General features: G+C 40.6%; 1 protein-coding gene across 21 annotated transcripts in view; it reads left to right on the forward strand.

Annotated features, from left to right (window-relative positions):
* The first annotated feature begins 13,573 nt into the window (after positions 1 to 13,573).
* Positions 13,574 to 16,368, forward strand: part of LOC126621284 (uncharacterized) — a 47,099-nt gene continuing 44,304 nt past the window's right edge. For 8 of the 21 annotated variants that reach the window (XM_050289694.1, XM_050289695.1, XM_050289693.1 and 5 more), the window contains exons 1-2: positions 13,580 to 13,935; positions 14,585 to 15,854. In XM_050289694.1, coding sequence (XP_050145651.1) covers positions 13,786 to 13,935; positions 14,585 to 15,854 — 1,420 coding nt within the window. In that variant the 5' untranslated portion in view covers positions 13,580 to 13,785. Of the gene's footprint in view, positions 13,936 to 14,584; positions 15,855 to 16,368 lie in introns of all 21 variants that reach the window. The other 13 variants (XR_007622878.1, XR_007622880.1, XR_007622879.1 and 10 more) reach the window with 6 other exon arrangements.

Raw genomic sequence — 16,368 nt, forward strand, 5'->3', positions numbered from 1 at the left:
TGTTTTGAAATTTTTGTACTGAAAAGATGTGAGTTAGTTTAACTGACAAAATAGTGTGTAATTTACTGCACTCAAGTTTGAATTTTTGTTTTAAATGCTCAAGTTTACATCTTTTGTAGAAGTTTCTACATCGCAAATTAGAATAATTTAAGATATTATTAAAAAAAGGTTCTTTAAGATATTATCATATTGAAAATTAAAAAAAAAACTACAATTTCCCTTGATTTTAGACCTTATAGCAAAATTGTCAAATTTACATCACAAGTTTAGCATTTACTTTGAACATTCAACTTGGTTGTAAATCCTCTAATCTATTAAAAAGTATCAATTTAAATAGTCAGCTAGCACGGATTCAAGAGCTTCTATTTCAATAATTGTTAAAAGGAGTGTGCTATCCACACACCCCTTTTTACTTCTCCCACACCTTTGTTAATTTATGTCCTTTGATATTCTTTAATTCATCCGATCTGATAGTAGAAAATTAAAAAGGTGTGAGAAAAGTAAAAAATGATGTGTGGATATCACACCCCTTGTTAAAAATAGTAATCATTTTTCTGACTTCGCTTTTTCACTGGATCGTTATAAGGGGCTTGTAGTGTAGATCTGTGCCAAGATTTAAGCAGAAAAGCGGTAATGGAGAACCGGGAGTGGTGAATTTGGCAATTCGTCAAAACTCAAAGAACTCAAGTCTGGGAGCGGCATGAATTCGTCAATTAAAAACATTAAAGTAATTTTAATAATAATAAGTGTTCGAAATTGTTCTATTACTATTAGGAGTCTTATTATTTAGTATTTTTTTATTAATAATTTTATTTATTATTTCGATTGATAAGAGAAAAAAAGAGAAACGATATTATTTTTTGACAAGCAACAATATTTGGTATTTCATTAAACAACCGAGAGCAATACATAGGTGCCAATTGGGTACAATCCTCCAGTGACCAAGAAAATGATCTGGAGGTGAATTTACGCAAATGAGACAATACTAGTAAACCTCTAAACAGCTACCATATGTATGAAAACTTCCCACTACACCCATACAAACTTGTCACATAAACGATATATAATAGATTTGTATAGTGATTGTAAATAGTCACCGCCAAATAACTCGGTCACATAAAGTCATCGCTTGAGCGAGACCATATAAGGTCATCATTAGTAAACGAGACCACATAACACAACGCTCAAAGCGAAAACCAAATACAGTCATCGTTGCGACACGGCCACAACACTCACTAGGCAAGACAATACAACTAGACTAAACTAGCTCAAACTAACTAAACTAAATTAAACTAAACTAGGTAAAAATAAATTAATCCCAGAACGGAACCACAAAACGACATTATCTGATGGAAGGATAGGACCCGCAGACAAGGACCACAGTCGTGCCACGACACGAGACGGGTTTGCCACATGCACAAGTCCAACGAAGCATCAAAGATGAACACCAAGCGGCAAAGGTTCCAAATGCAACCACTATCAAGAGCGGCCCAAACAGAGCCACAACCAGATTTGCAAGCCCAAACCAAAGTAGCACCACCAAGGAGGCTCTCTTCTTTACTCCGAGCGTAGATATAGACAAATCCACAACACCAAAACAAGGTGACGAACTATGGCTCCAACCCACCAGGCCCCAATCTAAGCCCAAATCACAAGTCATACCCCGAAACAAGGAAGAGACCTTGAGCAAGGCATAACCTAGATCTAGGAAGGAGGCGTGAAGCTAAGAATCAAAATGGTGGGAGAGAAAACCACCTGCATCTGCAGACCCACCCATACACCCTGAGCACATGTGCCATAACAAGAAGAACCTTAAAATGGGAAGGTCCGGATCAAAAGGCTGGGGGAGAGACACGGGAGGGGAGATGAGGGTGGAAGGTTAAGAAGGCTGGGATGGGGGAGATGGCGTAAGAAAATTGAGGGGGGAGGTGGATAGCAAGGTGATAGAAATAGACGACGAGAAGAAATGAGGGAGGTAGGAGGAGAAAAAGGGAAAGAGATGACGGGAAGAAGGAGGGGAATAGAGAGGAAATGGATGACAGGAAGAAGGGAAGGAGGTGGGAATAGAAGGAGAAGTTGCCACCGACCCCCAGCCCTTGTGGCAGCCTTTGCTAGAGGCAGGCGGCCATGAAGAAAGCTAGGGTTTGGAGTTGGTTCAAGAGAATTTCTAGAGAGAGAGAGTCAATACGGTGTCGACTTTATCTTCTTCCTCGCCATAAGCTTTGAACAAGAAAACGACTTCTCCTTTTCAAGATTGCAGTCGCTCCGAGCTGTTTTCAAGATGAATTCCTTGTGAACCCAAAATAATTTGGCCGCTCCCGTTCTAGAAGCACAATTCATCACCAACTCAAAAAATTGACATGCAAAGTTCGAAAAATGTCACAAATTCACGGTATTAAATTTTATTTTATTTTGATTTATGATAATATAATAAAAAAATTAACATTTTAGTCTTTTAAATATAAATTACATATTGGTGCAGAAAACATCATGCATGTGCACCATGGGAGCGAGGATCCTCGCCAGATCCTCAAATCACATCCCTTTATCGTACATCGTGCGGTTATAAATTATTGTAAATTTTTTTTATTTAAAATTGAATATAAACAACACTTGACGGAAATTAGCCGCACGATGCATGATGAACGAATGTGATTAGAGAATTCTCGAGATCCTCTGTCTGCACCATGGTATTCTCACTAATTTCACTTTTCTTGACAACTAACTATATAACTAACTAATGTTATCGCTCTACTAATATATATAAACTACATTAATATAATTCTATCATAATCCTTTTAGACCTAATTTTTTTTATTCAAGACCTAGTTACAGTTGTTAATAATGCTATAACAAAATTCAAACTACCATAACACCAAGAAATTGGTTCCCTAATTTCTCCCATTATACAGGGATAAGGGCCACAAATATAATTTTGGCAAAGAAATTGTTAACCCCGAAAGGATTTTTGAATAAATTAATTAGCACTCGTTTGTTTCTTATCGTTGTCTTGGCTCATTTTTCTAAACTTTCTCTATTATTTAGGAGAAAGAAACACATGGTCAATAGGCATGGGGCTCCCAAACATTCGTTATCAAAGGAGATGGGAGGTGATAAAAAGGCAAGCCGCTTGCCTTTTTCCTTTTTGGCAGTGAAGAAATTTTTCTTAAGATTTATTTCAAAAATTAAAATGTTCACTGATAAATACAAAAATATATTGAAATAAATGATAACCGAGGAATACTGTAGGTTGCGCAGACATTGGAGTAGTGTGTTATCTATCTTCCACTTAAGTTTGATATCCCTTTCCTGTGAATTATAGTAATTAAAATATCGAACTGTAAAGGAAAAGAAAAATAAAACGCTTTACAGTTTGCTACCATTTTCTACTTGGAATAGAATCGAATGAACGGAGGAGGCTACACGAGCAACTTCATTTTACTCCAGAACCCAAAAAAATAAAAAAAGGTTATTTTTAAACTAAAATAAAACATGTTAGAATTTATTGTGACTACGATGGAGACATATCTCCTAAAAGTTTGGGGCAATATTTGTTATTGCCAATAATTTTTTTTGAATAAATCATATTATGAATAGGTTTAGCATCACAATATGTTAGTAATAATATGCTTCAAATTCATCTTTGACAAGAATCGAACCTACGATCTATCACTTATAAGTGAAAAAAAAATATCGTTAAACCATAGTGCTAAGTGACTATTATTTAAAAATATTAGTAACACTTATTTAATTAAACAAAATAACAGTGAATATTGAGCTGTCTAATTACAACACACAAAACATTTCAGTAAAATTTCCAAAAAGTATGAAAATAACATCCCAAGTTGACCCAAAATTATGTTCCTTGTTGTGATCAAGACGCAAGTTTTGTCATGGAACTGGAGACAGATCTGCTTAAAATTTACTAATTTTTTACCTGTTTTCTGAAATAATTGAGAGGGCAAAAGGGCCTACAAAATGACGTTGACCAGAAAATGCAAAGATATACCTTTTAAATTGTTGAGTTTCTAAAAATATCTACAAAACCTCTGAAAATATCTAGTGGAAAACTTCAAGTTTTCTGTAACTAGTAACTACTGCAGTTGCATTTAATGGGAGCGATCAACTAGCAGAAGAGAAAGAGGAGTTGTGTTATTTTATGTTTATATGAAACATAATTTTTTTTTGGGTCCTTGAGGAAAGGATTCATTATCAAGGCACAACGGCCAGACAAGAACAAAGAAAGCCGAAGACGGCTAACAGAATAGGGAGACCAACATACCCCAACATAACAAGAGGCACATGATTACACACGATGCTGCCACAATTGGCGAACACGTTGTCCCACAAAAAACAAGCACAACTAACCACTCGGAGGGCAAGCCAACCCATCCTTGTTTAAAATTCTAACAAGCGAAGATGGGGGTCGATTTGCCCACACAGAATTGCACATCTCCGAAGTAAAATTCTTCACAACGAAATTCGCCGCATAATTTGCTGATCTTGGAAACCAAGACCAAGAGCAGGCTTGGAAAGTTTTCCCAACCACCCAGATACGGTTTCGGATTGGGAGGATTTCCCAAGCGCAACTTAAAGAGCTATCATGCAAACATGAAATAATCTGTTTCGAGTCCTATTCTATCACCACCCGAGGGATATTCAGACCCTTCGCTAGATGGCACCCCTCAAGAACTGCCAAGGACTTAGCCACATCCGCCGATGAAGCCGGAACCTCCACCCTTTTGACCTCCAAACATATGCAACTCGAGTCTCGGACCACCAAGCCACCCAAGTCGAATTAGCACATTGTCTCCAGCTCGCATCCACATTAATCTTCACCAAGGGACAAGGAGAAGGAGATCACGGAACCGCACGATCACGACTGGGCAAGAGCGGGGGAACAAGACCAGATTCCCTTGACTTAGCAATAACAAAATTCTCCCAAGCACTGGAAAGATTGAATATGGTTTGTGATAGAGATGGGGTACGACTGTTGAACACCGCATCGCATCTGGCTTTCCAGATAAACCAACAGGAAAAGGCCACCTGAGACAAAAATCGAGACTTAGACTCATTAGACCCCAGCTGCAGCGTACACAAGTGAGAGAGCTAGCCATCGAATGAGGTAATTGAAGTGCCATTAATTCGAATACAAAGGGGACCACCGAACCACACAAGTTGCACCCACGGGCATAGGAGCAGGAGGTGCTCAACAGATTTCGAATAAGTAAGGCAAATAGGACAACACGAATTATCAGCATACCTCATCCTAAACAAGTTCTCCCGAGTAGCAATGACATTCCTTATGAAGTGCCACACAAATATTTTCACTTTTGGAAGGACCTGAAGCTTCCAAATACCAGCCTACACCACAGACTCAACAAAACAGGAGGAAGAATGACGATCAATCCACCTACCAGGAGTAAAGTTTCTACCCACCAATTCCCCGATTTAAGCGAATATTCGCCATTCTTAGAGGTGGGCCAGATAAGGTGATCCAAGGAAAATGAATCCCCACCTGAATCCTGGAGATCGCAACCCCATCCGACTCGAAAAAAAGGGCCCTAAGTTCATCTGTTCTCCATGTCCTACGTACCGTGTCAATGATCAAAGCCACCACCGGTGTCCTGTCAACCTCAACCCCATATCTAGGAGTCGGATGGCCATTCATGATGCTAGGAGCCCAATTATCAATCCACAGATTGATTAAATTCCCGCTTAAAACCTGCCATCTCGATCCACGGGTGATAAGATCTCATCCCTCCAGCAAGCTAGACCAAATCCACGACGCACGCTCGCCCCTCTTGGCCGTCAAGAACAAATCCTGAGGGAAATATCTATCCTTCAACACCTTAACTCATAGCGAATCCGACTCGTGGAGAAGCCGCCAACATTGCTTGGCGAGAATGGTGGAGTTGAAATCTTTCAAATTACAGAAGTTCAAACCACCATCCCTCTTGGTGCGCCCCATTCCGCTCTTTGTTCGTATTTCCCCACCAGAACTTGGCAAAAACAACATCAATCTCCCTGCATAGTCGATCAGGCAGCTGGAACACGTTCATCGGGTATGTTGGGACAACCATGTCAATAGCCTTAATAAGCACTTCTTTACCTACCTGGGAGATGAATTGTTGCTTCCACCCCATAATTTTTGCCAGGACCCGGTCCTTAATGTAAGTCAGTGCGTCATATTTCGACCTCCCCCACACCGTAATGACACCCAGATACATCCCTATATCCTCCATAACCGGCATTTCCAGGTTGACACTGAGCTCTTGGGCCAATGTCACAGGGGTGTTGGCGCTAAAGTAGACTGTTGATTTTTGTAAGCTAATCTGCTGACCAGAAACCCGACAGTAAACTTTCAGCAAGTTCGACATATTCCTGCAATTGTCAGGAGTAGCTTTCAGGAACACAAGCCTGTCATCAGCAAAAAGTAAATGGGTAAGCTTTGGTTTATTCGCACTGAGCTGAATACCATCCAAGAACCCAAGATTACTAGCCCTCTTGATAAGGCGGGAAATAACTTCACTAACAATAAAAAAAGGTATGGGGACAGGGGGTCCCTCTGCCGCAGCCCCCTCAATGGCTTGAACTTCTTCCCAGGCTGCCCATTTAGAAACACAGAAAATTGGACAAATGATACATAACGTATCACAACATTCACCCAAGCATCACAGAATCCCATTTTCCTCATCAATGCCTCCAAAAAATCTCATTCAACCCGATCATAAGTCTTGTTCATATCTAGCTTGATGCCTAACTCAAATCTATGCTTAGCTTTCCGGAGCTTGAGGAAGTGGAAGACCTCATGGGCCAAAATAATATTGTCCTGAATTTGGCAACCATGGACGAAGGCATTTTGACTAGGGGATATTAACTCCGGCAAAAACAGTTTCAGCCAATTGGTAAGAATTTTTTATAATACCTTGTAGGAATAATTGCATAGACTTATCAGCCTGAATTGGTTCACAAACTCCGGGTGCGGGACCTTGGGAATTAAAACAATATGCATCGAGTTGATCAAATTCGGACAAGCTCCCCCAATAAGACATTCAACAGCCATCCCCATCACTTCCGAAGAAATAATTTCCCAAAAGTGTTGGAAGAACACCCCCCGAAATCCATCAGGATCAGACGCCTTTAGCCCACCCATCTGTGCCAAAGCCTTTCTGATCTCCATCTCCTTCACAGGCTTCCTTAACGCATCATTCATCTCAAGTGTTACAATTGGGTCAACACACTCCAGAATGTACCCCTACCGGTGACTCCCCTCCGTAGAAAACAACCACATGCCGGATACCAAGGAGGTTATCTGTCTAATTCCCGCTAGCGTTTTGGAGTCTGCCAATGTGGTTAGAACGCCGACGTTGTATCGTAGATTGATGGAAGAAAGCAGTATTAGCGTCCCCCACTTGTAACCATCGAACGCGTGACATTTAATGCCAAAATTGCTCCTCTTGCTCCTCAAGTTTGTTAATCTTCTCTATGGTTACCTTAATCTCATCCATATTTACCCCCCAATTCATCTGAAGCATCCCCAAATGGTCAGAAATGGAGGTAATCTAATTTTCCGGCCTCTGAAAGAAACTGCACTCCACATCTTCAAATTTCTTTTGGTAGCTTGGATTTTCCTATGCCACTTATTTAACTACGTACCCTCAAATTCCAAGTTCCAACTTCTCTCGATAGCTTCCTTGCACCCTGACTCCTTACACCAGAAAGCATCGAACTTGAACATGTGTTTACCCTGCATGTCACCAGGGTCCGAATTAATAATTATGGGAGAATGATCAGAGGCACAGACCGTGTTACAACCACCCCCCATATTTCCCCTTTATTTCTATTTTTCCTTAGAACATTTTTAAATTTATCAATTTAATCCTTTATTCTCTTTTAATCCTAGCTGTTGATCTAGATTCCATACCTCTCTTAAACTGCAACGTGGCAGGTCCTCAACTCTCTTCTTTTTCCCCTCTGCCCGAGTCTCCCTCTCATACATCTCTCTCTCTCACGGGATCTCTCTTCTCTCCATTTCTGTCCCTGCACCGTGACTAACCCCTGGGAAATCTGCATGCAACTCCATTATAGATCATTTTCATCATTTTCCTGGCACCACCTCTTTCTCTCTCTCTCTCCGTCATAGCAAAGTCGGGGAACCCAAAGAAGGCACCTCCGACGGATTTCTCCATTTCTTCCGACTAGGTAAGTTCAATTACCTTTTTAAATTACCATTGTGGTTGCTGGGCGTTGTGTGATGAAAATTTTGTTGTTCTTCCAAGGTTTTGAGGACGGGAACGGCTCGGGGGAATTTCACCCATATTTTCCGACGAACTCGTGACCTTCAAGGGTTTTTCAGAGCTCTCATGGCCATTCAAGGCGAAGCTAGGGTATGGAAAATACTCCACTCTCTTCCCTCTTCATTTTAGTAATTGGTTTTGGTAGTAGTTTGCACGTTCACGTCGACCGGAGCTACAACAGCTTCGGTGTTCTTCCCCGATTTGCACCCAAGCCACCCAGGCCATCATGCTTTCTCAAACCCACGGGCCTTAGCCCTTAATTGAATCGGCCCATTTCCTTTTTTGGTTAATTGGCCTGCAGGCCATGCCCTGCTTGGGCCGTGAATGTGTGTGGAGTGTGTGTGTGTATGTGTGATGTGGGTCGTGCCCTGCATGGGCCTCGTGTGTGTGTTTTGGGCTGTATGTGCGTGTGTGTGTTGTGTGAGTGTGTGCGTGTGTTGTGCACGTGTGGGTGTGTGCGTGTGTTGTGCACGTGTGGGTGTGTGTGTATGTTGTGTGTGCAGGTGTGTGTTTGTGTACTATGTGTGTGCAGGGCCGTGTGTGTGTGTTCAGTGCGTGTGTATGTAAGTGTGGGTTTGGGTTTAAGCCCAAACCACCCTTCTTCACCCTAAACCCTTTTAACCCAAAAACCTTAGGATCCTAAAACCCATTAGACCTTAACCCATTCAACCCAAATCCTTTATTTAATTTAGTTCAAGTCCAAATCCTTTAGAAAATCCTTTTATTTATTTATTACATTTTTGTGCTTAGGTGAAGTTGCTAGTGAGGGAATTCGTAATCCTTATCCACACAACTCTACTACTAAGGAGTATCTGTGAGTGAACCCTTTCTAAAATTTGCATAATTTCATAGTTTAATTGCATAAATGAAATGCATGCCTTACGAGCTATGAACTGATTTTTATGTTAAGCATGTTTATGAAATATGTTGTTTATCATCTCGTTTTTTGTGAGCATTTAATTGTTGGCCTATATTGAGCTATATTTTTAAAACATCGTATTTTCTATAAAAACCATGAACTGGTAGACTATCTAATGGATGACGATATGATGCTAGAACATGTTTTAGAAACCCCTATTTATAGTATAGACGATGAATGACTTTATACTATGAAGTGGTTATAAAGGCGTAACTATTTGTGCGTACCTAGTGGACACTATACCGCCTGGGGCGAGGATTTTGGTGTTGGCAGTTAGGCCGGGAGAAATAATCCCTAGCTACGGGCTGAGGGACACAGAGCAGGCATTAGGTCGGGAGTTGGTAATCTCTGGCTACGGATGCAGAGATCACAGTGATGGTATAGGGCCGGGAGATATATTTAATTCAGTGATCTTACTAGTAGAACATTACGCTAAGAGACGATTTATGAGACGTTTGATATTTTGTGTTTCATGATATGTCTCTTGAGATATTTTTGGCATGCTAGGATTTTCATTAAACTTATAACTTAGTATGCTAATAGTTTTCTTTATATAAACTGTGGGGGTTAGTATCTTGATAACTATTTTATTATTAGTGTATATATGAACTTGGTCCACTCAACTTTGTTTTGCGCCCCCCATTCAGGTCTTAGAAACGAGGACTACGACATAACGTACGAGGCATTCCCCTACCAGTAGCAATCTATCACCCACTTGTGTGATATCCTGTAATGATCTTTCCTTTTATGATCATGTTTTAGATTGTGTTCTATGCACCCTAGACATTTCCTTAAACTTTGTTTATTACTTCTAGATTATAATGTTTATTCATGAAATTTTCCTCCTAATCATTACTCTTGTAATCAATAAATGGCTTTCGTTACCCTCATGTGTCGGCCATCACTTGCCTATCCGGGTATTTAGAGAATATCGGGGTTGGGACGTGTCAGACCGTGCCATGCGCGACGGTGGTGCGAAGCCGGGCTTACCAAGCACCATTAACTAATCCCCCTATCCAGTCTGTCTTAAACAAGAAAATTGTTACGAGTTCCCCGCCAAGTGAACTTAGGACCCGTGAATCCCAGATCAATAAGCTTCATGTTGTCCATGAATTCCTGCAGGTACCGCGGTCATGAAAACAATCCTTGAGACCCACATTCCTTCTTGAAGTCCTATAGAATTTCATTCAGGTTTCCTCTACAGAACCACGGCCTATCCACCGATTCCAATTCCCGTGAGATCCATCTCCAAAAATCCCCCTTCTGAGCCCTATAAGGGTTACTATACATCCAGGAACAGTGAATCAGATTCTTTGACGAGTTGAGTATATTAACCTCAATCATGCCATTCCACCATAGACTCAGCCTCCTGCAGCGCCTATAAGGGGAACATCAAATCCTTCCTGATAACCCATCATTCTCTGCACACCTTCAATCTTGTGGTGTTTCATTTTGGTTTCTGAAAGAAAAACCACAGAGGATCTATACTACCTAATCAGCCTATGGAAGGCCCAAACCACTGTGTCCGACCCAAGACCACGGTAGTTCCACATCAGAAAAATCATGGCGATTTTGCGGTTGTTTCGGGCCAACCGCCACCACCATATTTTGATTCATTGACTTCAGTAGCCTTTCGGTTCCAGTCATCTACCTTCTGGATTGGGACTTCCAAAAGATCTTCCTCCTCAACGGGTGTACACATGCTATGATGCCTCCCTCTTTAATAGTTAGCCCCCTTGTCGATCGCCTCTAACCTTTCCTCATTCCACTACCCAAGCTACTACCCCCTACCCCCACCCTTTACCCTCTTGTTATACTCCCTAGAGTTGGCCCTCGGCCCCTCGACTGCCCGCTTCATTCCCAGCTTCCCTAAGACAGCACTAAGATGGTTATTCTTGGTACCTCCCTCAACTAATTCCGGCAGTGAATGTTGCAAAGCAGGTAGGTTGGGAATAGTAGGCCTTATCCCTGAGATTTCAGTTTTAGCATTAAGCATGGTTGACCCAATCACACCAATAGATTGCCTAGCTTGCCTCTGAGTCAGGCCATCACTAATCAGAAGTTGAGGCCCATCAGTTTGTGGCGACCTATGCATCTCGTGCCCATCACTGCCACTCTCGCGGGCTTGAATAGAAGAGCTTCCCATCATAGCCGTGGCTTGCCTTTTTTCCCTACTCTTTCTAGCACACATTCACTGTCCTTGAAAAATCACCTCTGGTCTGGTAATCTTCTACACATCACGAACCATCTTCGTTCGTGTCCACTCACCATACCCCACGACACTGTTCATGTTTGGTTGAAAGTAGCATTCAACACATTTGTGCCCGATTCTCCACCTGTATAATCTTCAATTTAACCTAGGAGTTGTATTAATCTTTAACCTTGTATTTAGCATTGATTCGATCGACAATTCTTTGACACAAGCTCGTTACATTACCCAACACCAATGGTCCAACACGATCGTGTTGTGTCTCATTACGATGAGGATTGAGTATGCTGAAAATTGAAAGAGCACTGGCACCCTTTCATCAAATTTCACTTTCATCATAATGTTCTCGTTGCTTTCTACATGATTGGCCACAGACTCAACTTTAAGAATAATGCTAGGCTAATTAATTTTTTAAATTATATTTATAAATCATCTAATGTGTCACTAATAAAATAAGCATATTAATAAATACTTAAATAATATTTCAATTATCAATAATCGCGTTATATAATTTACAAAAGAATTTTAAGATAATCTCCTTAGCATTATCCCAACTTTATACGGTATGAAATGGAAATTTGGTGTTGTCTTTGTCTTTTGATGCTCAAGAGAAATGCAGCCGTGTGGCACACCAAAATGGACAACGGGATGCTTAGGTGTCATGATGTGATTTGTGCAGCCAAAAACAAAGGAATAAGGACAACGACAGGCGTGTGAGATGTCTAGTGTCGTTTAGTTGTAAAAGGAAAACTATGTCTTTTGTGTCGTTTTTGTTGTGACATGACATGGTATGTGCCATAAGAAAATATGGACATCGTCACGTTGTCGTCTGCTTCTAATTCTGATTTGAACTAAATGCTTTGAGAGGCCTAGGCAATTGGGCTTTTATTAGCTAAAAGTAAGGCCTATTTTGAAAGATAAAAACCCATGTGGCCCATTGTTCGCTGGCTAATCAATTATTGATCGCTTGATAGCTAGTTTGGTACTACTATGCTTTGAAAAAAAAAAAAAACTATTTTTGTTATGATATAAGAATAAGCAGATATGAAATAAAATAATAAAGTGTTTTTTTGCAAAAAAAAAAAAAAAAAAAAGCGAAAAAACCTATGTCATAGTATTTGGTATATTTTATGTAAAATAGACGCGACTGTTTAAAATGAACAAAAAAGATATAATACTAGATGTGCTATTGATTTATAGTGTTTGGTAAATCTCCTAACTAAGTAAACATTTTGTATTAGCTGACATATATGATATATCAAAGAGAACTTGATGTATCAGAAATGTTTGGTTCCTTCTAATTACTCTAAGTAGGAAATTTTAATAGTTCCATGAACGTATTTATTGGATCTTTTCATTCGTGCTTAACGATGGGAGAGATTTAGGGAACTTCAATCCGTAAATGAAAAAAAAGTTGCGAAAACTTCCTTCTATTGAAGATGAAGAGATTTAGGGAGAGATACAATGAAATGGGAACGAGATTTTTAGTTTTTGGTACTAAATGGTTGATATCAATGTGTGGAATGAAACATTTTATTGAAAATGATAACATTAAAAAAAAAAAAAAAAACTGAACTAGACTAATTGCGATTTAGTTTGGTTTAGTCCAAAATTGTAGTATTTTAGTATATAAAACCTAAAGCAAACAACTCGAACTAGTGTAATTTAACATGTTTCAATGGTTCGTGCAACTTTTGTTTTGTTTTACCCTTTACTCTCACTAATGTATGTGGGAAATGATCTTCGCATTTCATTTTACCCTCTTGCACTCTTTTTCTTTTTTACATTCAAAAAGAAAAAAAAAAGCGAAAACGTTGATAACGTGTCATCGATGTTGTTGATGACTAGGCAATATGGTATCTACACAGATGATGAGAAAGCCAATTTGCTATGGATTGTTGACCCAAGAAAATATGTCCCATGGAACATGAAAATGACATCTCCTCCACGATACGAAGTAACTTGGAAAATGGTCTTCCCAACAAGGCCGTCATCGGATCTAATCATCAACCTTTTTTTTGTGTTTGAGGAATTTTCATTGGTAATACTTAATGGGCCGGGCTCTTTAGAATCAGTGGTAGTTTTGAAATATCACAACAAATACAGTACCATTTTTGTCACAAAAAATCAAAAGGAAAAATCGATTAACGCGACCGTCTTTTTACCTCAAACTATTGGCATCTCTCAGCGTCTCCGTCGTCTTCCTATTTTCCTCCTAATCGGAGAAGAATACGTCGTCGTTTTCTAAGGCTTCGGAGTCTTGGTCCTCCGAATTCGTGGTTTTCTGATTCTTCCCGGCGCTCCTCACGATTGATTCCATGGTCTGATCTTCCGCGAATCGCAATCCGACTGTGGCGATGGCGTCGGCTCAGAACCAATCTGCGAATGTGGATCTCTTCGATGCGTATTTCCGACGAGCAGACTTGGACCGCGATGGCCGGATTAGTGGCAATGAAGCCGTCGCTTTCTTCCAGGGCTCCGGTCTCCCCAAACAGGTCCTTGCGCAGGTACTCTCTCTCTCTCTCTCTCTCTCTCTATATATATATTTGTATATGCTTGTATATATATGTATAATTGGATGTGTATTGTAGTGTGTGTATAATGGGATGCGTATTGTAGTGTGTATGATTATATTTGTGTAATAATAGTGGTTGATCGGGATTTGATGCTGGTGGAAATGCGTTCCAAATCAGATTGATTTTGAATTTTTAGTCTAATTGTAGTTGAAGTGGTTAATGTCAGCTCGGGATGTCGTAATTCTCTGATCTAAGCAGAGATTTTATGCCGTGTGAGTGAAGGATTTATACTACAGTAGTGAGGTAGAGAGTTTTTAGAAATGTGTTATATGACCCAGGGATTGACCAAGGGTTGTTTATTACATTACAATAATGTAGTAGTGAAAACCTGCAGCATAAGATGACTACGGAACAGTTAGGATTGTAGCATACAAGGGAAATGTTCTTAGGTCATGATCATATCGACAAATAGGTTCTTGAAGCTGTATATTTGGTTTGCTGAAGGAATTTCCGTATAAAATGATAACCGGGGGCATAATATGTTAAATATTGATTATATGAATGCACTTTCTCATTATCTTTTTGTAACAGAAGTTTGGATCTGTTCTAATTTATATTGGTTGCTTATGTTTATTGGCAGATATGGGCACATGCAGACCAGAGGCAGACTGGATTCCTTGGTCGGGCAGAGTTTTACAATGCCCTTAGACTTGTCACTGTGGCACAAAGTAAGAGAGAACTTACGCCAGAAATGGTGAAGGCAGCATTATATGGCCCGGCTGCAGCTAAAATACCTGCACCCAAGATAAATCTTGCAGCGACTCCTGCCCCTCAGTTCAATTCTGCTGCAGCAGCACCTGCCACTCAGGGTGGTGCTGTCACTCCGACGTCCTCGCAAAATCTTGGGTTCAGGGGACCGCAAGTAACACCTCAGTATAGTTCTTTTGGAGCAGCACCTGCCACTCAGGGTGGTGCTGTCACTCCAACAGCCTCCCAAGATTTTGAGTTCAGGGGACCACAAATACGATCTCAGTTTAATTCTGCTCCAACAGCGACTCAGGGTGGTGCTGTTACTCCAACATCCTCCCAGAATCTTGGGTTCAGGGGATTACCTCCAAGTGTGAATGTGAACCAGCAAAATTTCATTTCTCAAGATGGAAAGTCAATTAGGCCTCCAGTGCCTCCATCTAGTTCTGACTCCCAACCCACACAGGGTGCTGCTGCCCCAGGCTTTCCCAGTGGAGGTTCAGTGGGTGGTCCTCAACCACAAAATTCAAGCGTGTCGAATGATTGGGTTGGTGGAAGGGCAAGTGGATCAACGACCGGGATACCCTCGCAGGTTGTAAACAAATGGATCGCTCCTTCTGCAATACAAGATGTATTTGGGCAGGCAACATCAGGACCAACAGCTTCCCTACCACCTAGGCCACAGGCAGGTTCTGGGATCAGACCACCAGGACCACCGACTAAGGATTCCAAACCATCAAATATATCTGGGAATGGCTTTGCTCCCAACTCATCTATTGGAGTCGATGTGTTTTCTGCAACCCCATCTCACCCAAAGCAGAATTTTCCTCTTGGCAGTGTACCCGTCTCATCAACCATTGTGCCAGTATCTGCTGGGACCCAGTCTTCAGCTAGCCCAAGTACACAGGTTGGTGGGGAGCCTCAGCCGTCCCAATCATTTGCAAAAGCAAACAACCAGGTCTCAGCTCAGACTAGTGCTAGTCGAGTATCACCTGGAGCTGGGAACTCTGCTTCTAGTCAGTCCCATATGTCATGGCCTAGGATGATTCAAACTGATGTTCAAAAGTACGCCAATATTTTTGTGAAAGTTGACACAGATAGAGATGGGAAAATCACTGGTGAACAAGCCCACGACCTATTCCTGAAATGGGGCCTACCAAGAGGTAGTATTATTTTCTTTGAAGTCATCTTTTAGCTTGCGTTTTACAGGCACAGGTGCCATGTGGTTATTGAAGCTCTTTTCTTTTGTTTGTTTCTCTTCTATGTTAGCTTGTAACTAAACTGATGCATCTTTGCAAAACATGTACTATCTGTATCCTCAAGTTAAAGTTGTTTATGTTTCCTCTTCCGGGTGGTGGATTGGCAATGTTTAGTTGGTGACACTTAGCCTGAATTCCTGAACATAACAGGCTAGATCAAGCATCTTTTAGCTTGCATCTCATCAACCGTTGTGATGTGTTTGTATATTGATGTAAAACTTACTTGATGCCATAGATATTTTGGTAGATATAAAATTATTTTTGGAAATCGGAGTAATTTTTTTCTGGACAATTGACATACAAAATCCATAAATACTACCTATCATGCCACATTATCTTGAAAGAGAACATCGTTATTGCATGTGAAATTTCAGGGTGTGTTAAAAGCTCATATAGTGCACTTCTTTGAGCTGATAGT

Source organism: Malus sylvestris, chromosome 5, assembly GCF_916048215.2.
Source record: "Malus sylvestris chromosome 5, drMalSylv7.2, whole genome shotgun sequence".
NCBI classification, from domain to species: domain Eukaryota; kingdom Viridiplantae; phylum Streptophyta; class Magnoliopsida; order Rosales; family Rosaceae; genus Malus; species Malus sylvestris.